The 22,709-nt window shown below is 43.7% G+C and overlaps 1 protein-coding gene across 1 annotated transcript in view; it reads right to left on the bottom strand.

Annotated features, from left to right (window-relative positions):
- Nucleotides 1-4,222: 4,222 nt before the first annotated feature.
- LOC111239793 (sodium channel protein type 4 subunit alpha B-like) overlaps nt 4,223-22,709 on the bottom strand; it is a 23,525-nt gene continuing 5,038 nt past the window's right edge. Inside the window, exons 2-31 of the mRNA XM_022769700.1 lie at nt 20,462-20,645; nt 19,606-19,743; nt 19,237-19,355; nt 18,924-19,013; nt 17,652-17,780; nt 17,068-17,159; nt 16,717-16,935; nt 16,571-16,634; nt 16,315-16,456; nt 15,808-16,008; nt 15,628-15,724; nt 15,013-15,251; nt 14,065-14,136; nt 13,873-13,974; nt 13,426-13,782; nt 13,022-13,220; nt 12,593-12,852; nt 12,128-12,236; nt 11,839-11,993; nt 10,774-10,947; nt 10,548-10,670; nt 9,725-10,009; nt 9,435-9,488; nt 9,105-9,242; nt 8,890-8,994; nt 8,531-8,801; nt 7,512-8,133; nt 7,276-7,420; nt 7,095-7,172; nt 4,223-6,830 (exon numbers count right to left, since the gene is read on the bottom strand). Of these exons, the coding sequence (XP_022625421.1) occupies nt 6,483-6,830; nt 7,095-7,172; nt 7,276-7,420; nt 7,512-8,133; nt 8,531-8,801; nt 8,890-8,994; nt 9,105-9,242; nt 9,435-9,488; nt 9,725-10,009; nt 10,548-10,670; nt 10,774-10,947; nt 11,839-11,993; nt 12,128-12,236; nt 12,593-12,852; nt 13,022-13,220; nt 13,426-13,782; nt 13,873-13,974; nt 14,065-14,136; nt 15,013-15,251; nt 15,628-15,724; nt 15,808-16,008; nt 16,315-16,456; nt 16,571-16,634; nt 16,717-16,935; nt 17,068-17,159; nt 17,652-17,780; nt 18,924-19,013; nt 19,237-19,355; nt 19,606-19,743; nt 20,462-20,593 (5,259 nt within the window). The 5' untranslated portion in view covers nt 20,594-20,645 and the 3' untranslated portion in view covers nt 4,223-6,482. The remainder of the gene's footprint in view (nt 6,831-7,094; nt 7,173-7,275; nt 7,421-7,511; nt 8,134-8,530; nt 8,802-8,889; nt 8,995-9,104; nt 9,243-9,434; nt 9,489-9,724; nt 10,010-10,547; nt 10,671-10,773; nt 10,948-11,838; nt 11,994-12,127; nt 12,237-12,592; nt 12,853-13,021; nt 13,221-13,425; nt 13,783-13,872; nt 13,975-14,064; nt 14,137-15,012; nt 15,252-15,627; nt 15,725-15,807; nt 16,009-16,314; nt 16,457-16,570; nt 16,635-16,716; nt 16,936-17,067; nt 17,160-17,651; nt 17,781-18,923; nt 19,014-19,236; nt 19,356-19,605; nt 19,744-20,461; nt 20,646-22,709) is intronic.

The raw sequence follows: 22,709 nt of genomic DNA, 5'->3' as shown, positions 1-22,709 counted from the left end.
GGCTGATCAGGGTTCAGTTCAGGTTCTGGTTCAGGGTCTGCTTCAGGTTCAGGTTCTGTTTAATCTGAGCTGAGTTCAGTTGTTCAGTGGGTTGTGATCTTTTCAGTTCATAGGTTTGTGGTTTTATAGCAGAAAACTTGATGATTAAATTCATCAACAGAAACATGAACCGAACAAACAACCATGGAGTGTGTGTGTGTGTGTGTGTGTGTGTGTGTGTGTGTGTGTGTGTTTTCACCTCCATTTAACATTAACACCCAAATAATAATATTTATAGAGCTTTAAAATGTGACTGAGGTGAAAACATGACGGACTGGACAAAGTGATGGTGACACACAAAACTTTGTTTTTGATGTTGTACTGGAAAATCAAAAGTAATTTAACACTGACACACAGAGGGTGATGATATACATGGAATACACACACACACACACACACACACACACACACATGTCTTTGTACAGTAATCGCTTGTTGTTTCGGTTCAGTTGACATGTTTGTTGTTTTATTGTTTGGGCCTTCATCTATCACAGATGATGCAGTTTAAAGTTTGAGTTCATAAAGTTGAATTTAACATAACTAAAAGCAGACAGGTTTTAACAGAAATCATTTTGTTTTCTACGAGACTGCAGCAGGTTGTTTACATTGTTTAAATGTTGTTTGTCAGGACGACTGATTCAGAACAGCTGAAGAACAAATCATTGTCAAAGTCATAAAGGAAATCTACAGTAATCCATAAATGATGTAAACTCTAGTGAGGAATCACATGAACAAAAAACATGTAACTGATGGAAACATGTAAAGTGTTGAAGCCACTTTTAGAAAAAGTGTCAGATGTTTTCAACTCAGATTTGTGAATTTATTCACAGATGTCACTGATCTGAGGTCAGACATTTAACACCGTTACATCACAGGAAACTGAATAAATTCAGCACCACCTGACACAGAGACGACAACAACAGGCTGATCTGATTCACCTCGTTAAATAACTCACGTTTCCTCTAGACTGGTAAGTGAACAGCTGCTAATGCTAATGTTAGCTATGTAGCAATAGGTCATTTAAGTACAGTACTTGAGTGAATGTTCTTAGTTACTTTCCATTTACAGAATATCATCCCTGTTAATCTACATTAGAAACACAGAGGAGAATGATTGTAATGTTGTGTACATATGAAACATGACACTGACAGCTGGAAACATCTGGTGAATAAAGAGGAGTGATGTATGGAGAACACCAACATTAGACTGAAGAGCATGAACTCAAACTGTTAACATCATTAACACATCACCTGTGTATTAACAGTATCACACTGTACCACTAGTCACAGTGAGATAAACCTGCTGTTGCTGCTGCTTTTAACAGTGTGTGTGTTGTATATTGATGACGTGTGTGTGTCTTGTATGTCACAAATCTGTCTGATTTTCTCGTTTCTCAGTTTGAATATTAAAAGTCGAACAGCAGAAACAAACTCATTAATTTTAACCTCCATCATCTCATCTCCATGGCGATAATGACACACACACACACACACACACACACACACACACACACACACACAGTATCTTATCTATTCGTGGGACTGCACTCTTCTGACCTCTGACCTTTACCTGGAGTCTGATTGATCCACTCTCCCAGTCCGGGGGTCAGAGCCCCGAATGCTCCTGTCACCACTGGTACCACTTTGCGCTTCACCCTCCACATCTGTTCCAGTTGTTCCTTCTTCTGCTCCTGGTCAGCCACCACCAGGTCTGATGGTTCACCAGCACCTGTTGGTCAGTCTGGAACCTGGATTCCTGCAGGATCTCAGTCCTGTTGTCCCATCAGGACCTGGGGACTTCTAATCCATCCTGTACACAGATGTTCCTGTTCACTGTCCCAGTGTCCCAGCATCTTACACCCTACTGGTCTGTCTCGGGGGCCTGCACCTTGGGTCCTCCTGCTGTGGGAGACCCCTGCCTCTATGGATCTGGTTCTGGCCTTCAGACACTGGTAGGATCTCCTGATGTCAGCCACTTCCTCTCTCTGCTGAAGCTTCATCCCAGGGGGAAACATGATGCTTTGGTTTAAGAATTAATCAGTGATTTATGATGTTGTTGGTGATATTGTGTATCATGTGCTCTTGTGTTACTGTTGTTGGTTCTATTTGTACTGTGTGCTATCCATCTATACAGTTTGACTTTCTGAGCTGGTCGTCTCCCAAACAACAAACTGCCTGTGTGTTATTTGACGTGATGCGTTTCTGTGCAACAGTCTAAAGAACTGTTCTAATTAAAGAACCGTGATGTGTCTGCCTCATATATTGATCTGTGCAGTTACTGTCCAGCAGAGGGCGACTGCAGCACACACTGAGTAAAGAAACTCTTCACATCAGCTCACAGTCAGCTGAATCCTCTTGTATTTGATTGTATCAACAGTAAACTTTATTTTATCAACACTGAGCTCTTCTATATCAATATATTCTATGATAATATAATGAGTGATTATCACTAAAGATTTGTACATTTTTGTCGTTGTTCTTGTATTTTGTGTCCTGACAGCTTTCAAATTTAAAACTCCAGAGATATAACACTGAAGAATATTGACTGACCGGATACACTGTAACAAGACCAGGTCTAACCAAGTCTATGTCTGTACAGTCAATGTGTGAAATTTACCACACTGACGCTAGTGTCAGCTGGTTTCCTGTTTCTGTTGTCATAACAACAGAACAAGTTTGAAACAGTGACTGAAACACTAAAGCTCCATGTTGACCAGCAGACACTTCTAAAATCGTGATTGTATAAAACCAAAACATCGTCTGACAACGTCATTAAACATTGTCTCATATCCTGTTGTTGGTGTTTCTGTTGTTTACATGTTGTTCAGATCTGCTAGCTTCTTTAGCAGTTAGCGATATCTTCTTTCCCTCTCTCCCCTAACCCTCTCTCCCTCCTACACCTCTTGTTTCGGGCAGTCCCCAGACTCTAGTTTCCCGGCTGCTCAGGAACTACAGGAAGTCGAGCTGCACTTCAATACACTGAGCCTCGCCTCAATTACAGCAAATAAACTACTTTAATTCCATGTGTCATTATTACTGCAGGAGGCAGAGGAAGAACTAAACATCAGACACACTGAGCAGAGGGAGAGGGAGAGAGAGGGAGAGAGAGAGGGAGAGAGAGAGAGAGGGAGAGAGAGAGAGAGAGAGAGAGAGAGAGAGAGAGAGAGAGAGAGAGAGGGGGGGAGAAGTCATTGCTAACTGACAACAAAATGATTCGAACTGAACTGTTCCTCTGAAACAAGAAACTCTGTGTGTGTGTGTGTGTGTGTGTGTGTGTGTTAGTGTGTGTGTGTGATGTAATCCTCAGTAATGTCACTTCTGTTGGCAGCTGTTGCTCTTCTTGTCTTTCTCTTTGAACTTTGGCTGTTGAGATGTGACAACAGCTGCTGCCCCACTGCCTCTGAGCCAGGCAGGAAGTGGAACCATCAACCTCATCACATCACACCCATTAGTTAGCCTCAATGGGCTTTTAACAGTCTGTACATCATAAGACACCATCTGTCCTCGGGTCAGGAGTCCTGAGTCCTGAAAATGTACTGGAGGAAACATCAGGTGAACATGTACAGGTGGAAACATCAGGTGAACATGTACAGGTGTGAACATCAGGTGAACATGTACAGGTGGAAACATCAGGTGAACATGTACAGGTGTGAACATCAGGTGAACATGTACAGGTGGAAACATCAGGTGAGCTTGAAAAACAACAACAGAACATTTTTCAGTTGGAAACTTTAATCACTTTGTTTTTCAGGTCACAGCTGTCATTCATCATCCCAAACATCAAACATCAAAACTGACTAATCAGCTGATGACTCTGACACTTAACCACCAATCACATGAAGAGATGGTTTCTGTTTGAATGTGTTTTTGGTTGATGACTGAAATCAGGTCTGAGTTTAAAACAAGCTCAAGACATTTTCATGTTTTATTCTATGATATAAAATCAGTCTGTAAATACTCAAGTCCTGATTTCTTGAAGCTTTTACATCGCGGTTGCTAACGAGTGTCTAAATGAGACTACAGAGGTTGTCAGAGCGTTAACGATGTCACGTTGAACATGAAAATCCATCTACTCACCAGTCCACCTTTACAGCCTCATTAACTCACCAGTCCACCTTTACAGCCTCATTAACTCACCAGTCCACCTTCACAGACTCCTTGTGTTTATACAAACTGTCACTAACTCTGTCAGAGGAAAGGCTTTTTAGAAGAGGTCAGAGCTAAATCAAACTACAAGTTGAAGTTTAGCGGTGGTGACGCTGAAGTCGTGACCGTGGTGTCGTTGGTTTAAAGCCTAATATTACCTTTTTACTTCTGCTGACTGTATTGAGGCTTCAAACATCATAACGTGGTGTTCATTAGTGAAGATGATCCTGCTGAACTAAACCTGTCAGGATCAGAAACTGTTGTTTATTTTGTCTAATAATCCCAAAAAACAATGGAAACATCCCATTGGCTGTTTGTGGATGGAACCAGGGAGATGCTAATGTCAGGGTTGGACTACAAAAACATCGTCCCTGCAGCTCTGTATGAAGTAAAGAAACGAAAAACATGAATACTATTATTTAGTGATAAACCAAGCTTCATACAAAAAAAAATAAAATAAAGAAATTTAAAAAGAAGGAAAGAAAAAGAAAGAAAAAATGTAGGATCTGAAGATAAAATCAATCATGAATGATCAATTTCCAATACGTTAGTCTAAACCAGCTCTGATTGGCTGTTACCTGGTCCATTCTATACTCCTATTAGCCGGTTCACCTCATCATCACAGCAGTATACTGTCGTCTGTGAAGAAGAACAGCAGCTGAAGCGACCAATCAGAGTGAATGTAAGGAAAGTGAAAGTTCATAAATGCAGGTGATTGATAACAGGTGATTCACTGTGCCGCGCATGATGTAGGCAGATTAAATCAAACTGTAGATGACTGAAATGTAAAATAACAACATTTCTATTTATAAAAACAAAAATAATGTTTCCTTCTCATCAGTCATGTGTTCAGATGCTGCACTGTTATTGGCTGTCTGCAGTGGTGCAGGAAGTACTCAGATCCTTTACTAGTAAAAATACGAATACAGCAATATACAAAACTCCATGACAAGTAAAAGCAGAGTGAACGTTCCTCCTGTGATTGCTCAGATCATTTATCCTGACTGATGTCACTGCTGTAGCTGCTTTAACTATGTCACATACTCTTAGACAGTTCAGTCCACTGCTTCCCAACCTGGGGGTCGGGCCCCTCCAAAGGGTCACCAGATTAATCTGACGGGTCGTCAGATGATTCATGGGAGAGAAGAGGAAAAAAATAAAATCTGTTTCTTTGACTGAATTCTTTTCTTTTTGTGAAACATTGGATCGTTTTACCTCTTTGAATCTTGAAGTGTTTGTTTATGGGGGCTTCTTGCCGGGACCAGGTGGTGGAGCTTCAGCCATGTTTAAATTACAAGAGGTTATAACACGTCCTTTGAGACGCTACGTCTTCAGATTGGAGGCTACAGTGACGAGATGAGCCATGGTTAGCTGGTTAGCATGCTAACTTCAGTAGAAGAAAAGACGTGACAGAGACGAGAGTTAACCTTTGTGTTTGTCTCCACCTATGCAGACAGCGGTTGGTGGGTAAAGGAATGAAATTTGATGCTGAACTCACAATGTTTCTTCTAGACTGGTAAGTAAATTCCTGCTAATAATGCTAATGCTGATGTTAGTTTGGAGGTGACATCTCTCTTTGGTTGAACTGATAACAACATGACAAGAGAAACAACCACCCTGACTCATAGTAAAAGGTTTTGCAGTAGCAGTTTGCTAATATTTTTTTTCTTTTTTTTTACTGCTGCTGTCAAATAAACTTCCTGCAGTAGAAGTGTTTCCCTCTGAAATGAGTAGAGTTATAAAGTAGCATAAAATGGAAATACTCAAATAAAGTACGAGTAACTAAAATGTACTACAGTACTTGAGTAAATAGTCTGAGTTACTTTCCAGCGCCTGGTGTCTCTGTCAGTCACCAGTGAAGCTGTTATGAATGACTTGTTTGTTTTTGTCTGATGTTTGAATAAAGATTTAAATGATTTATTGTTTGAGGGGAGCAGTTGTACACTGAATACTGTCATTGGTCATTTCAAATGTCCATCAAAAGACTTTTCTGGTCAAAGCTCCTCAACATGTTGAAAACACTGTGGAGCAGCTGTGAAGCGATCTGACTCATCAGCTGATAATCAGCTGGTCTGGGACTAATGACTAATAACATAATAATAATGATGTGTTTTATTAGTGTCACTAACAACCTGTTTAAGTATTAAATCGATATAATATGACATACAGTGTCTTCAGCACAGACGCAGATGAAGAGGATTGTCATCAGTCATCGATCTGCTGCCCCTCCAACAGGCGACGCTCCACAAGAGAGCAGAACAAAGGAAGAAAAGGAGAACCAGTGAACATCAGTCGTCATCACACGATAGATTCCCTCAGGTTCTCATCTCGCAGAAAGTCGGGGGTGCTCAGGGGAGGAGCGGCATGGAGGAGTAACTCACTCTGAAGCTCCACTCGGGCTGGAGGAGGTTGCTCCTGTGTGTCCTGGCTGTCTCCATACAGCTGACTGATTCGTTTAAAGAGAAGTCCTTCTGTCTCTGGGGGCAAATCCTCGTCTCGCCGTCTATCTGTCTTCTCGCGGTATTTGTAAGATGCCAATTTGACCGTCCGCCGCAGAAGGTGTTTCCTGTACGCTCGCTGGATCACCATCGCCGCCACCTCCTCCTGTTTCCTCCGCAGGGTGCTGCTGATCGGTTCATACGACACCTGCAGCGACAATAATCATCTGTTACTTGGACCATGGGGCTGAAGCCAATCAATACCAATAAAGAAAATATTTCATCAATAGAAAAATATTGATTTTGGCCAATGACTGATGTTTTCTTCTTGAGCTACACTCAACACTGAAGGTGAAAAAGTCCAGGTGAGTTCACACCTGAAGGTTTCCTGTCTGACAGAATGAATAAATATGATGACAACAGAAGTTGTGAGATTTAATATGAATGAAGAAAGAAAACAGGAAAAAAAAACCTTTGAGGGGTTGTTGGCCATGAATTTCTCCTCCATGCTGGCTTTGAGTGTGTCCATTGCTCCTGAATCCCCCAACACCTGCACACAAATAAAATACAATAAAATAAAATGAAATAAAATAAAATAAAATAAAATAAAATAAAATAAAATAAAATAATAATATGTGATCAGGTGATGTTGCCTGTGCAGTGAGTGCCAGCAGAATGTCAAGACAATGGATCTTGTCTCCAGGAACCAGAGGCAGATCCATGTGGATCAGTTTGATGGTGTTGGGTTTGGGAATCCTCAGAGGTTCCTGGAGAGTGTCGCAGAAGTCTGACAGTTTACTGTGGTAAAAAGGAGAGACCATTAGAGTCCAGAGCCAGATTAGGATCAGTAAGAACCCAGATTAAGAAGTACACATGTGGTGCGACTCACCTGTACTGTATAAACTGTGAGGCATCGGGGTCAAACTTCTCCCAGGTTTCATAAAACATCTCAAAGTCATCCTCACACAGCGGGTCGGTGCTCTCCTCTGTGGCCACGTTGAAGTTCTCCAGGATGATGGCGATGTACATGTTGACCACCACCAGGAAGGACATGATAATGTAGGTGGTGAAGAAGACAATGCCCACCGCCGGGCTGCCACAGTTCCCTCTGACCATTGATCCGGGGTTCTCGATGTCTGGGTCACAGTCTGGCGCTGTGTTCATGATGGGACTCAGCAGGCCGTCCCATCCAGCTGATGTGGTGATCATAAACAAACAGATCATGCTGTTCCCAAAGCTCTCAAAGTTAAAAATGTCGTCTATCATGGCCTCCTTCCTCACATAGGCAAAGTTTGACATTCCGAAGATGGAGAAGATGAACATGATGAGGAAGAGGAGCAGACCAATGTTGAAGAGGGCAGGAAGTGACATCATCAGGGCAAACAGAAGTGTCCGGATTCCCTTAGCTCCTCGGATAAGACGAAGGATTCGACCGATACGAGCCAATCGGATCACACGAAAGAGTGTGGGCGAAACAAAATACTTCTCTATGAGATCAGCAAGGAGGAGGCCTGAAGGAAGGAAGGGAGGGAGGGAGGACGGAGAGAAAGAAAGAGGGGATTATTGTGGGTTAAAAAATAGACAAAATGTAAATTAAAAAAGGACTCATACCCTTGCACTCCATCTCTCTCAAATCAAATAAGCCATTTCCTGATATTAAACACATTTGAAGAGACATTTCTATAGGTTAATGAATGGCGAGGGCAGCGCTGCAGTGCAGTGGTTCACACCACCGCCTCACAGCAAGATGGTTATCCGTTCTGGAGACAGGTAGGTTAATAGGCTGTAGGTGTGACTGTGAGCGTGTTGGTCCTGTGATAGACTAGAGACCTGTCTAGGGTCAACCCTTTCTGGGTTGGCTCATACCACTCCCTGATGACATCACCGGACACTGATTGGACAACTCACCTACAATGGACAGGATGACCACTACAAAGTCAAAAATGTTCCAGCCGACAGCAAAGTAGTGCTGCCTGAGTGCGATGATCTTTAGAGAGCACTCAGTGGTGAAGACGATGATGAAGACCAGGTTGACCCAGTACAAGATGATCTCTTTCTCCAGGCTTTGCTCGTCTGTCTCCACCATCATGGTCACCATGTTGAGGCAGATCAACACCATGATGAAGATGTCGAAAAACTGTTTAGTGACCAGGTCAAAGACCAGACCCTGGAACTTGTTCTGCAAATACAGAAGGAGAACCTGAACCTTCAGACCTGTACTCACAGTCTGGATCTGATGAAGTTAAACAGGAAGTAACTGAACTTACAACAGGTCGTGGAACAGGTTTCTGAGGTTTCTTAGAGCCCAGTTTCTTCATGGCATTGTAATATTTTTTCTGCTCCTCTGTCATGAAGATATCTGTTCCTCCCAAGTAAAGATTAAAGAAAAAACAAAATTAACACACAGAAAGAAAAAATATTCATCATCATGGCTTCATATGGTCAAAGCTATCTTTGAGCCTATCAGTGAGTAGAAACATATCTTGGCTTTCTGCTGGTTGAAGTTGTCGATGATGACTCCAATGAAGAGGTTGAGGGTGAAGAAGGAGCCAAAGATGATGAAACAGACGAAGTACAGGTACATGTACAGGTTACCCTCGTACACCGGCTGGTCCTCCACCTACACAATAGGTAGCCATGTTCAGCAGAGACAAGTCAGACAAGTTATAGGTCTGATCTTTGACCACTGTGATGGAAACAATGGTTTCATAGTACGAGCATCAGCACCTCTATCAGTACAAGTATCTGAAACAGTTCTAGAGTCAGTAATACTTTCAGTATCAGTAACAGTGTCAGTTCAGGTAGTACTGACCTCTCTAGAGTCCACTGCAGCGTACATGATGTCCATCCAGCCTTTAAATGTGGCCTGAAACACAAAACTCATTCACATCAATTAACAGCTGAATAAAAGTCAGGTCGTCTGCAAACAGTGACACTCAGCATGTCAGATACAGCAGCGTACAGCAGTCTGATCCTCCGCTGTACTGCTGTTAGTTGATATTGAATTTGATGCTATAAATGTCATGTCTGATGGTCTTGCTATTTCATGTATTAGACTGAATATCTCAGTGTTTGTCAGTTAAGTCACAGGTGTTGACTGACCACTTGCAGCAGCGACAGGTAGCCCATTCCCACATTGTCGTAGTTGACCTTCAGGTTCTTCCAGCGGACCTCAGACATGTTTTCATTGATCAGAGCGAAACACTCGGTCTTATTGTTGATGTCCGCAGGGAGAAATATCTCCTCTGACGTCTCATTGAAACAGTAATAAAACTTTCCTGCAAACAAATTCACTCCCATGATGCTGAAGATCAACCAGAAGATCAGACACACCAGCAGCACGTTAAAGATGGAGGGGATCGCTCCGACCAGGGCATTCACCACCACCTGCAGAGACACAGACAGGGACACAGGTAAATACACTCAAACTAACAACTTTATGCGTATGTACCTTTCAGTTACAAAGTGCTTTACAAAGTGATTAAAATAGAATGAAGTAAGAAATAAAAACACAATGGCACTAAAACACAGAAACCATAAAAAACTCTTTTTAGAATAGATTTAAATGAAGAAACTCCTTTTCTTCCAGATTTGAGAGACACGCTATCCCCTTCTGGTTTTCAGCCTCAAGCCAGTAACAACTACCAAACCCCGAACAGAGGCTCACTGGGGCTAACAGGTAAGATATAGAGACAGACGTGTCAGAAGTGAAGCTGTACAGGCGACCAGTGAACAGATTATCAGGGTCATGTTCTGTTGGATTCTGTGAGAACCAGGACCAGATGAAGTCTGGATGGTTGTATTGACTCTGACAGGAATATAGAGAGTTACAATCATCTGACCTGGGTGTAAGTGGGCAGACAGACAGATTACCCTCTGATGTACCTGTCTGTCAGTATGGCAGTGTTCAAAGTGCCTGTCTCACCCTCATGCCCTCGAAGCGGGACAGGGCCCTCAGGGGCCTCAGAGCTCTTAGAGTCCTCAGAGACTTGATGGCTCCCAGCTCAGAGTATCCCAGGATGTTAGCTGTCAGAGACACTAGAGACACCTGCAAGACACATCACACCTGGTAACATCATATCACTGGTGACCACCTGAAGATAGCGAATCAATATTTTACCAAGAACCACTATTATTGATCGTGTTCTTACGTCTACAATAAGGAAGTCCAGCCAGCACCAGGCGTTGGTGAAGTAGATCTTGAATCCGTAGGCGATCCACTTGAGAATCATCTCTACCACAAACACGTAGGTGAATACCTGGTCTGCATATTCCAGAACCGTCTTTATGACCTGACGCTGCTCCAGGTAGATGTCCTCAAATGCCTGTTTACAACAGACCAAAATTAGCACCTGGACAGGTGTGCACTCACTGCAGATTTGTTCTGTTTGTGACAGAGAGGCTCAGAAACAGTGACAATGAAGATAAATCAACACTATACTTTACCCCTAATTAATTATCTCTTATTTTATTATTCTTACTGGTTTCTGTTTTTATTTTCATTCACATATTTGTTCATCTACTGTCTTTTTATTGTCTCATTTCATTTTTCTTTTATTCACCCTTGCTTAAATGAACTATTTCATTTTTACTTATATTATAAACCACTTTGAGCTGAGGTTCTCTATAAACAAAGTTTATTATAATGCGATTATATAATGTAAAGATAATGTATGTTATGATTTGGTGACATATAAATAAAAATGAATTGAATAGACTTGAAAATCATTCTGTTCATTATCCTCTTGTTATTTTATTTTTGTTTTATTTTGGCGATGACGTGTTTTTCTCATGTTCTTTTATGTTGTGTTATTGTATTCTCTGTTACTTCTGGTTGTGTGATGTCATCATATGATATGATGTCATATGATGTGTTGATATGTTATCTAGTGTTGTGTGACACTGTCATTATCCATAGTTTATTCAGTCTTAGTTAAATATCAGCTCACCTTTGTAACCTGTGGTGGCCATGTTAGTAGTCACAGTGTCAGCCATGTTTGTAGTCCAGTGTTAGCCATGCCAGCCGTATTGTCTCCATATGGTTAGTACGCACATCGCACACATTCCTGCATTCAGATCTGACCTGCTCAGTCACATGACCAGATCAAACAGACCAAGCAGCACCAGGAGAAGTGAGCTCTAAAATCACAAACATGTACCAACAAACTCTGATCACGTCTCATCAATAACCTGTAATAATTAAAAACAGTGTTTACCAGAGCTCCGCTGCTGAGCAGGATCATGAAGATGATGAAGGTCTCAAAGTAGTTGTGTTCCACAATGGAGAAACAGGTTCTCCTGAAGTTAGACCAGACCTTCCCCCTGCCCTGGGATGTGTCTATGTCCAGGCGCGGGCAGCGACGGTAACAGTCTGAAACATATAATCAGTTACATGACAAGGACTCAGGTGTGTGTGTGTGTGTGTGTGTGTGTGTGTGTGTGTGTGTGTGTGTGTGCACGTGCGTGCGTGCGTGCATGTGTGCGTGTGTGTGCGTGTGTTCATACTGTCAGTGCAGCAGTCCTCAGGTGTATTAGTATCCTGATCTTCATCGTCCTCTTCCTCTTGGACTTCAGGAAGTTTCTGTACTGTGCTGCAGGTTGACGACTCTTCACCCTGAACAAACACATCAGATAATAATCAAATAATCAATATTATTACAATCAATAACTTCATGCATGACCATGTTCACATCTGACTGAGCTCAGCAGTTATACTAGTCCGTGACCCGTGACCTGATCTGCGATCTTTGACCTGTAAATCACTGACTGCATTAAAACATGTTACCAGCTGTTTTCATGTTTATGAAAATGGTGAGTTTTAAACCGTCAGTAGAATAGAGTAGAATAGAGTAGGGTAGAGTAGAATAGAGTAGAATAGAGTAGAGTAGAGTAGAATAGAGTAGAATAGAGTAGAGTAGAGTAGAGTAGAGTAGAGTAGAGTAGAATAAAGTAGGGTAGTTAGTAGTTTACTTGGGAGAGCTTTTCTTTCTTGTCTTCCTCTTCATCCTCTTCTTCATCTTCATTTTCAGGTGTCTCAAAGTCGGACTCAGACTCGGACTCGGACTCAGACTCGGACTCCGCGATGGGCACCTTCAGGAAGGTGATGTTGTGGTAGTTGCTGCTCAGGTTGTCGTGGCTACAGCCGAGGGCATTGACCTCTGACACTGGCTGGTCTGAGGTCACAAAGGTCAAATGCAAAACCTCCTTTGTGTCGCTGTCGTCACCGTCAACTGTGAAGTCATGATGATTTCATTTAGTACAACAGCTGGTGATGTCACATGATCAGCTGATTATAATATTAGCTCCATGGAAACAAACCTAATGAAAACATCACACGACACTAAACCTTAACACAGAGGGAGACCAAAGTCTTTACTGTAGTTCCAGTTATGGTCCTACCAATGTGGTCTGGGTTGACATGCCTCTTCTTTCCCAAGACAGTCCAAATCTGCTCTAGGATCCAGGACTTGATCCAGGCCACGGCCCTGTTGATCCGATTTATGGCGATCTGCAAGTTGTTTTCACCTTCATCCTCTGGAGCTGCCAGATTATCACCACTGAATGAGCTCAGCAACAAGGCCAGGAACAGGTTCAGGACCTGAAACAAGACCAGGAACACATTTAGGACCTGTACCTTGAATTAGAAATTTCAGACTTAGCTAACTTCTTTTTTTCATTGTCCCCAGTCAGTCTCATTCACACCTGAACCCCCAACCACTGACCCAGACCTGGGTCTGTTTCTGCCCTGGTGGCCTTTGGAGGATTAGTGACATACTGAACCAGGGTCAGGTCAGAAGACTCACAACAAGGTTTCCGATGACCAGGACCATCATGAACACAATCAGACACATGGTCTGACCCGAGACCTCCATGCAGTCCCACATGGTCTCGATCCATTCTCCACACAGGATCCTGAAGATGATGAGGAAGGCGTGGAAGAAGTCATTCATGTGCCAGCGAGGAAGCTCGCAGTCCCCCGAGATGCGACAGACGCAGTCTTTGTAGTTCTTCCCAAACAGCTGCATCCCGACGACGGCGAAGATGAAAACGATGATGGCGAGGACCAGAGTCAGGTTCCCCAGAGCCCCCACCGAGTTTCCAATGATCTTGATCAGCATGTTGAGGGTCGGCCAAGACTTGGCGAGCTTAAAGACTCGCATCTGGACAGGTGAGGAGACAGGAATACAGGTGAAGAGACAGGTAGACAGGTGAGGAGACAGGTAGACATGAAACCATGATGTTGCACTGACCAATCGGAACGAGCGCAGCACAGACAGGCCCTGAACGTTAGCCAATCCCAGCTCCACCAGACTCATGGTCACGATGATGCTGTCAAAGATGTTCCACCCCACCTGTAACCATGGCAACAGAACAGACACATGTCACAGTGGGAACAGCCATCGGTCGTCATCACTGAGCTGGTGACAAACAGGAAGCCTGACCTGGAAGTAGTAGTACGGGTCCATGGCCAGAAGTTTGAGCACCATCTCCGCTGTGAAGATCCCTGTGAAGACCTGCAGAGGGGTCAGTGGTCAGAGGTCAGAGGTCAACATGTCTACACTCTCACTGGTTGATGAAGGTCTTAGTGATTCTGTCTTTACGCAGCAGGGGCAGTATCGTCACTCTGACCCTGAGCACAGTGTAAAGAAAGACTCTGTGTCCATGGAAATGTTCAGGTCAAACTGTGATCATAAAGAACACGTTGCCATGGAGGAGCAGCTGTTGGAGGCAGAGACTCTCCCCGTTATGAACCTGTGGACAGTTTCCCTTAGAGGAAACTCACTGTTGAATTAAAAATGTGGTCTTTTCTTCATGTCATACATTTAGGGGTCCGAGCCTGAGGGGGCTGGGAGCCTGTCCACCAACCGGTGGTGCTATAATCAAGGAAAAAGCCCTACCTAGAGTGGGTCAGCCACTAATCAGAAGGTCGATGGTTCAATCCCTGTCTCTCTCTCTCTCGGCTGCTTCTGATCAAAACTGGCTTGTGTAACTTGTGCATTTTCTGAGCAACAAAAAATGCTCGGAAAATGCACTGCTTCCTGTAGCTAGCAGTCAAAACGGGTAGTGTTGCATATCTTTGGAGAAATTACTTCTATTGACATGAAGCTTTCACATCCATATCACTCTAAGGGTCTGTAAGGGTCAAAATGTGCTACTAATCAGCCACTAGGGGGCGCCCCAAACATGTTCAACTTGCGCTGCCTCGACAGGTGGCCGGTGCGATTACCTCAGGAGGCTTGGACCCCATTCATTCCTGCTTGCAGATCTAGTTGATTATGAAACTACTTTTAAAGTTAGCGTCAGTTAGATAAAAGATAGTGATGGTTAATGTACTCTTCATATGGCGACTTTAACATGATCCCGATTCAGGTTTTACCTGAGGCACTCACCAGGTTTCCGACACTCAGTAGCTCCTCAAACTGATTCGTCATTGGATAGTGCTCCATGGCCATGAAGACGGTGTTGAGGACGATGCAGATGGTGATGCCAAGGTCGAAGAACGGGTCCATGACGATGGTGTAGAGCCGTATTTTGAGCCACCGCCAGCAACCGCAGCAGTTCCACTTCAGGAAGATGTCAGCAAAGGAATACCAACATGGAGGACATGGCCTCTGGTCGTCCTCAAAGTCTGAAACACAAAGAAACACATGGTCATCGCCACCTCTCTGAGGAGTCATCACCTTCAAATGTCCGAGGAGTCACCTCCACCTGTTTGAGGAGTCACCTCCACCTCTCTGAGGAGTCACCTCCACCTGTCTGAGGATTCATCACCCTCACATGTTTGAGGAGTCACCTCCACCTCTCTGAGGATTCACATCAGATGTGTTAGAAGAAACAGCTGATTGGCTGTGAAGAAGCCTCATTGTATCACACTCAATCATCAAAGACTGAACCTGGATCAATAGACTGATTTTAAATATCTCTTCTTCGGTTAGAATCCGGGGCAAAGAGTGTCCTCAACTATTTGTGTGTGTGTGTGTGTGTGTGTGTGTGTGTGTGTATACCTTCCATAGTATTGTGTTCTTGTTCGACTTCCTGTCCGTCCACAGGTGGGTGTGTTGAGTCTGGATTCTGGGAGGGTGCAGCCCTGCAGGTTGCCTGCTGGAACAACAGTGATAATAAAGGTTCAGTGTTTCAGTGTATGTTAATGTGTGTCTGTGTGTGTGTACTTGTGTGTGGGTCACCTCCTCCTCTCTCCTCTTCAGCGCCTCCAGGATCTCGGCGTACTCCTCCTCCTTCTGTTTGGCCTCAGCACACGTGGCCTCGTTCTGCTCAGCATACGCCATGGCGACCACAGCCAGAATCAGGTTAATGAGGTAGAACGAGCCGAGGAAGATGACGACCACGAAGAAAATCATATAGGTTTTACCTGCCGCTCGTAGTGTCTGCAGATAGACAGGTGAGAGACAGACAGGTTGTATATATATTTCCAGGTGTTTAATAGGACTGAGAGGAAACCTGCTCTCATTTACCTTTCCACGTGACCTATCAATCACTGTCTCCACTTCCTGTTTACAACATATTTCCTGTCCATTTGATTTGTCAACATAGAACAAAAACAGTACAACATGTGCTGCCTGCTAACAATCCCACAATGCAATGCACCTGATGAGCTTCTGTTACAGGGAGGAGTGAACGAGGAAGTGATTAACTAGTTAGGACCTGCCTCTGTACTGGGACCAGTTACTGACCAGCTGGAAGAGGTTTTCCCAGAAGTCCTGGGTCATCAGTCTGAACAGAGCCAGGAATGCCCAACCAAAAGAGTCGTAGCTGGTGTAGCCATAGTTTGGATTTCTCCCCACCTTTAGACAGACATAACCCTCGGGACAGACCCTGAACACATCATCATCGTCACCAACACCATCACCATCACATCATCATCATCATCACCACCATCACCACCATCATCATCATCATTATTCTAGTCAGTCCTTCATGTGAACGTACCCAGCATCAGAGCTGTTTCCACAGAGTAGAGCATCGAGCTGCCCAGGCACGTAGTAGTAGTTCTCTGCCAGAGACAAATTCATTCATTCATTCATTTAGATGTTGACCTGACTGAGCTCAGTGTCACGATGAGAATCCTCTCATACCTGGATTATTGATGTACTCATAGAAATCAAAGTCACCGCTGACGTCAGGTGTGTGGTTACGAAGCTGTTGTGGCATCAGGACACACTTCTGTCTCAGGTTTCCCATAAAGAGCTGCAGACCAATCAGGGCAAAGACACTGAGGCAGAACACTGTCAGGATCATGACATCAGCCAACTTCTTGACTGATTGGATGAGAGCTCCCACAATAGTCTTTAAACCTGGAGGTGTGGGTATAAACATCATCAGCTCATAAAAACAGAGTGTGTGTAAAAATCGCAGAAGTCTCAGTAGCAGCTGCTTAAGGTGGACTTAAGGCATTAAATCCACCTTAAGATGTGACAGACACTGACCGGGGATGACTGTGATGGTCTTCAGGGCTCGGAGAACTCTGAATGTTCTCAACGCAGAAACATTCCCCAAGTCTACAAACTCTGTAAGATACCTGAAAGAGAGAAGAAGACACCATCATCATCATCATCGCTGTCATTGTCAACATTGCCTTCATCGTTATCGTCGCCTTCGTAGTCATCATCGTCATAGTCATCGCCATCATTGCCTTTGTCATTATTGTTGTTGTCGTCATTACTGTTGTCATCATTATTGCCTTCGTAGTCATCATGGTCATTGCCATTGTCATTGGCTTTGTAGTCCTCTTCATCATCATCAATGCCTTCGCAGTCATCGCTGTCACCTTCATTGTCATTGTCATCATCATTGTCATTGTTGTTGTTAGCGTTATTGTAATCGTCGTCATCGTCGTCAGTGACTGTTCAACTTCCTCATTGTATAGAACTTGAAGTTTTTAAGCAGCAGTTTGGACTAAAACGTTAAAAATGTACCAAGTGAATAGTATTTGAAACAATGTGATTTTGTGAGTCTTTCTATCATAGATGTGTTTGTGTTTCAGTTTTTGATTATTGATATTGATTATTACGCCATGCTGATGACCATGAAATCCAGCCAGTTCCAGGGGTCTCTGAGGAAGGTGAAATCTCCCACACAGAATCCTCGGGAGAGAACTTTGACCGTCGCTTCAAACGTGTAGATGCCTGTGAAGACGTACCTGTTCAACGACAGGAGTCACTTCAGACACTCATTCATTCATTCATTCATTCAGATACAAGAACAACTGTGATGGACGTTTCACATTAAGTGTATATCATCAATAATGTTATTAGTGTTATTAGACTGAAATCAGCTGCAGGTTGTGAATAAAGTCACAGTGTTTCTACAGAAACTTTACAGGAGAACCACTGTCTGAGTGATCACGGAAAGTCCTGCACTTGTGGACATATGGTCCAGAGAGACCACCAGAGTTCACTTGGAACCAGACCAGTCCTTTAGAGATGGGCTGAGTTCAAAGCATCTAAACACTGAGCGTTTCAATTCCTGAACAGAGAATTACAGCAGAACTCAAACATACCACAGGGGTCAAAGTTCAAACTGTTTGAACTTTAGTGACCTTTAGACAGAGGACAGACGACAGAAGAGGAAGACAGACTGGTTATTTGTCTCAGTCCGGAGGTCATGATCTGTAGTTTTCACATCAACTGTGTGTAATGTCAGTGTGTAATTATGTGTGTATCAGTGTGTTTGTGTGTGTGTGTGTGTGTGTGTGTGTGTCTGTGTGTGTGTCTGTGTCTGTGTCTGTGTGTGTGTGTGTCTGTGTCTGTGTGTGTCTGTGTCTGTGTCTGTGTGTGTGTGTGTCTGTGTCTGTGTGTGTCTGTGTCTGTGTCTGTGTGTGTGTGTGTCTGTGTCTGTGTGTGTCTGTGTCTGTGTCTGTGTGTGTGTGTGTCTGTGTCTGTGTGTGTCTGTGTCTGTGTCTGTGTGTGTGTGTGTCTGTGTCTGTGTGTGTCTGTGTCTGTGTCTGTGTGTGTGTGTGTCTGTGTCTGTGTGTGTCTGTGTCTGTGTCTGTGTGTGTGTGTGTCTGTGTCTGTGTGTGTCTGTGTCTGTGTCTGTGTGTGTGTGTGTCTGTGTCTGTGTGTGTCTGTGTCTGTGTCTGTGTGTGTGTGTGTCTGTGTCTGTGTGTGTCTGTGTCTGTGTCTGTGTGTGTGTGTGTCTGTGTCTGTGTGTGTCTGTGTCTGTGTCTGTGTGTGTGTGTGTCTGTGTCTGTGTGTGTCTGTGTCTGTGTCTGTGTGTGTGTGTGTCTGTGTCTGTGTGTGTCTGTGTCTGTGTCTGTGTGTGTGTGTGTGTGTGTCAGACTCACTCCACAGTCTTGCTCCATGCTGGAGGATCACTCATCGTCATGAACGCACAGTTGGTCAGAATCGTCAGCATGATGAACAAACTGAATAAAGTTTTGGCTTTAAGGAAGCTGATCATCAATCAATAACCTGCTGATCAAAGATCAATCACGAAGTAGAGCCAATTATACAACAAATATTTCTATTTTATTAATCCTGTCGAGTTTCACTGCAGCTGGCTGCCTGTGTTCGTTAGATCAATTAGTTGAACTCACTAGTCTTTGATGGAGTCTGTCTTAAGGAGCTATTGGTAGAGTGTGACATCATAAAGGATATGAGTGGATCAGGATCCTGATGGCGATGGTCCTCAGACGGCTGAACGGACTCAGCAGGTAACAGGCCGGGTCAGCGTTAAACCTGTAGATGATGTTTCCTTTACTGAGCACGATGAATGTCTGAAGACAGACAGGTCAGAGAGACAGGTCAGAGAGAGAAGGGTGAGAGAGAGACAGGTCAGAGAGAGAAGGGTGAGAGAGAGACTGGTGAGAGAGAGAGAGACAGGTCAGAGAGAGACAGGTGACAGAGAGACAGGTCAGACAAAAACAAGCACAGCAGGAAACATAAACATTGTGGAGGTAAAATAACGTCTGTCCTGAAGATGAAACTTGATGTAACTGATACATTTTATTACAGAGATACAAAGACCTTCTGTGATTGGTAGAAGGGATCCAGCTCCTCCAATGGGGTGTTGAGAAGCTCAGGGGGCGGGTCTCCATAGATAAATGGGAGGGGCTTGCCGGCCTCCAAGTCACTTGCTGGTTTAGGAAGATCTTCTTCTGCTATCTGTCAATCAAAGAGACAGCCAATCAGAGACAGCCAATAAGAGAGACAGCCAATCAGAGAGACAGCCAATCAGAGAGACAGCCAATTAGAGACAGCCAATAAGAGAGACAGCCAATCAGAGAGACAGCCAATCAGAGAGACAGCCAAAAAGAGAAACAGCCAATCAGAGAGACAGCCAATCAGAGAGACAGCCAATCAAAGAGACAGCCACAGAGACACCAGCAATTAGCACGAAATACAGCAATTCACATCACATGACAGCCAATCAAGATCTAGAGACAGCCGCGAATAAAGAGAGACAGCCAATCAGAGAGGCAGCCAATCAGAGAGGCAGCCAATCAGAGAGGCAGCCAATCAGAGAGACAGCCAATCAGAGACAGCCAATCAGAGAGACAGCCAATCAGAGACAGCCAATCATTGACAGCCAATCAGAGAGGCAGCCAATCAGAGAGACAGCCAATCAGAGACAGCCAATTAGAGACAGCCAATCAGAGACAACCTCAGTATCATGGTCTTAAGATTTCAGGGTATTGATAGAAAATGCTGACATGACATGTCACCATGTGTTTTTGTTGTGAAGCAGATTTTCATGTCCAACTAAACTTGATCATCTTTATCTTCATGAGAGTCGTTAGACTCCGACATCTTTGTGACGTTACGCTGACATCCAGTGCTGCTGGGTTGATCAGTTATTGAATTATAGTAATATGTCCTTTACCTCGATGTTCTTCTCTTTCTTCCTCTGTCGCTCCTTCTCCTCGGCTTCATATCGTCGTTGAATTTCCTCTAGCGAGGCTTGCGTGAAGCGTCTGAAGACCTCCGAACCAAGAGGGGGAAGCAGAGGCGCCATCCTGGCATCATGTAGCAGCGCCCGAATTCCACTGTCACCTAGCAGCTGCCTCCTGGGGGGGGCATAAAATCAGAATCATGTTTATTGCCAAGTAGGTTTTGACATAAACTAAATCAAATAAATATGTATAAATATATATATATATACTGTATATATACATAAATAATTTGAAGCGAAGAGAAAAACTGACGACTTGTCTTTCACAGTTAAATCCAGGTGAACAACAGACCAGTAAACTCTCACTCTGCTACAACTTACCAATCAGATCAATGCTATTGAACATGTGCAGCTCTGTTTATATTAAGGCAGGTAAAGTCTGTTTTCCAATCAGAAATCTGACTTACAGCTGTGAGGGAGGAATTCTCAGCTGATTGGCTCTCTTCAGCAGAGCTCCTCTCTCCTTGTTGCTCCTCCAAAACTCAAAATATGACATTTTTCTGCTCATCATGGCTGCAGCTCACTCTGTCTCACACGTCCTTGTCGTCCGTCAGTCTGTCTCTCTGTCTGTCTGTCACTAGACTGTTTCTTCTGTCCGTCTGTTTCAGTCTTTCCATTTTTCATCTAGACTTCATTATTTCTCTCTCTCTCTCTCTCTCTCTCTCTCTCACACACACACACACACACACACACACACACACACACACACACACACACACACACACACACACACACACACAGACCTCTGACAAAAACAAGAGAACTGAAACAGAACTCTTGTTTGATTTCTGTTCATCTCGGACTGAAAACCTCTATTTCATTGCCAACATTCATCTGTTCAGCTCACACACACACACACACACACAAACACACACACACACACACACACACACACACACACATTTGTTGTTGTGCAGGCCGTGTGTGTGTGTGTGTGTTGCTGTGAGCTGAAACAGATGAATGTTGGCAATGAAATAGAGGTTTTCAGTCCGAGATGAACAGAAAATCAAACAAAGTCTGTTTCAGTTCTCTTGTTTTGTCAGAGGTCTTGTTTGTGTGTGTGTGTGTGTGTGTTGTGTGTGTGTGTGTGGTGTGTGTGTGTGTTTGTGTGTGTGTGTGTGTGTGTGAGCTGAACAGATGATGTTGGCAATAGAATAGAGGTGTTCAGTCCGAGATGAACAGAAATCAAACCAAGAGTTCTGTTTCAGTTCTCTTGTTTTTGTCAGATGTCTGGTGTTGTGTGAAGTTGTGTGTGTGTGTTATGTGGTGGTGTGTGTGAGAGAGAGATGAAGAGATTAGCGGAGAGAGAGAGAGAGAGAGAGGAGAAATAATGAAGTCTAGATGAAAAATGGGAAAGACTGAAACAGACGGACAGAAGAAACAGTCTAGTGACACGACAGACAGAGAGACAGACTGACGGACGACAAGGACGTGTGAGACAGAGTGAGCTGCAGCCAGTGATGAGCAGAAATGTATATTATTGAGTTTTGGAGGAGCAACAAGAGAGAGGAGCTCTGCTTGAAGAGAGCCAATCAGCTGAGAATCTCCCTCACAGCTGTAAGTCAGATTTCTGATTGGGAAACAGACTTACCTGCCTTAATAAACAAGGCTGCACATGTTCAATAGCATTGATCTGATTTGTAAGTTGTGCAGAGTGAGAGTTTACTGGTCTGTTGTTCACCTGGATTTAACTGTGAAAGACAAGTCTGTCAGTTTTTCTCTTCGCTTCAAATTATTTATGTATATATACGAATATATATATATATTTATACATATTTATTTGATTTATTTTATGTCACCTACTTTGGCAATAAACATGGATTCTGATTTTATGGCCCCCCCCAGGAGGCAGCTGGCCTAGGTACAGTGGGTTCTGGTGCGATCATACTGATGCCGTGCGATTGGCGTTGCTTCCCCTCCTTGGTTGGTGGGTCTTCAGACGCTTCAGAAGCCTCGCTAGAGGAAATTCAAGACGTGACGGATGCATGAAGCCGAGCGAGTAAGGAGCGACAGAGGAAGAAAGAGAAGAACATCGCATAGGTAAGGAGCATATTACTATAATTCAATAACTGATCAACCAGCAGCACGGATGTCAGCTCGTAACGTCACAAAACTGTCGGATCTAACGCACTTGATGAAGATAAAGATGATCAAAGTTTTAGCTTGGGACATGAATTCT

The sequence above is a fragment of the Seriola dumerili genome, unplaced genomic scaffold (genome assembly GCF_002260705.1).
Source record: "Seriola dumerili isolate Sdu_G_001 unplaced genomic scaffold, Sdu_1.0 BDQW01004506.1, whole genome shotgun sequence".
NCBI lineage: Eukaryota > Metazoa > Chordata > Actinopteri > Carangiformes > Carangidae > Seriola > Seriola dumerili.
The sequence above is the reverse complement of the archived record's forward strand: the minus strand, read 5'-3'. Positions and strand labels throughout refer to the sequence as shown.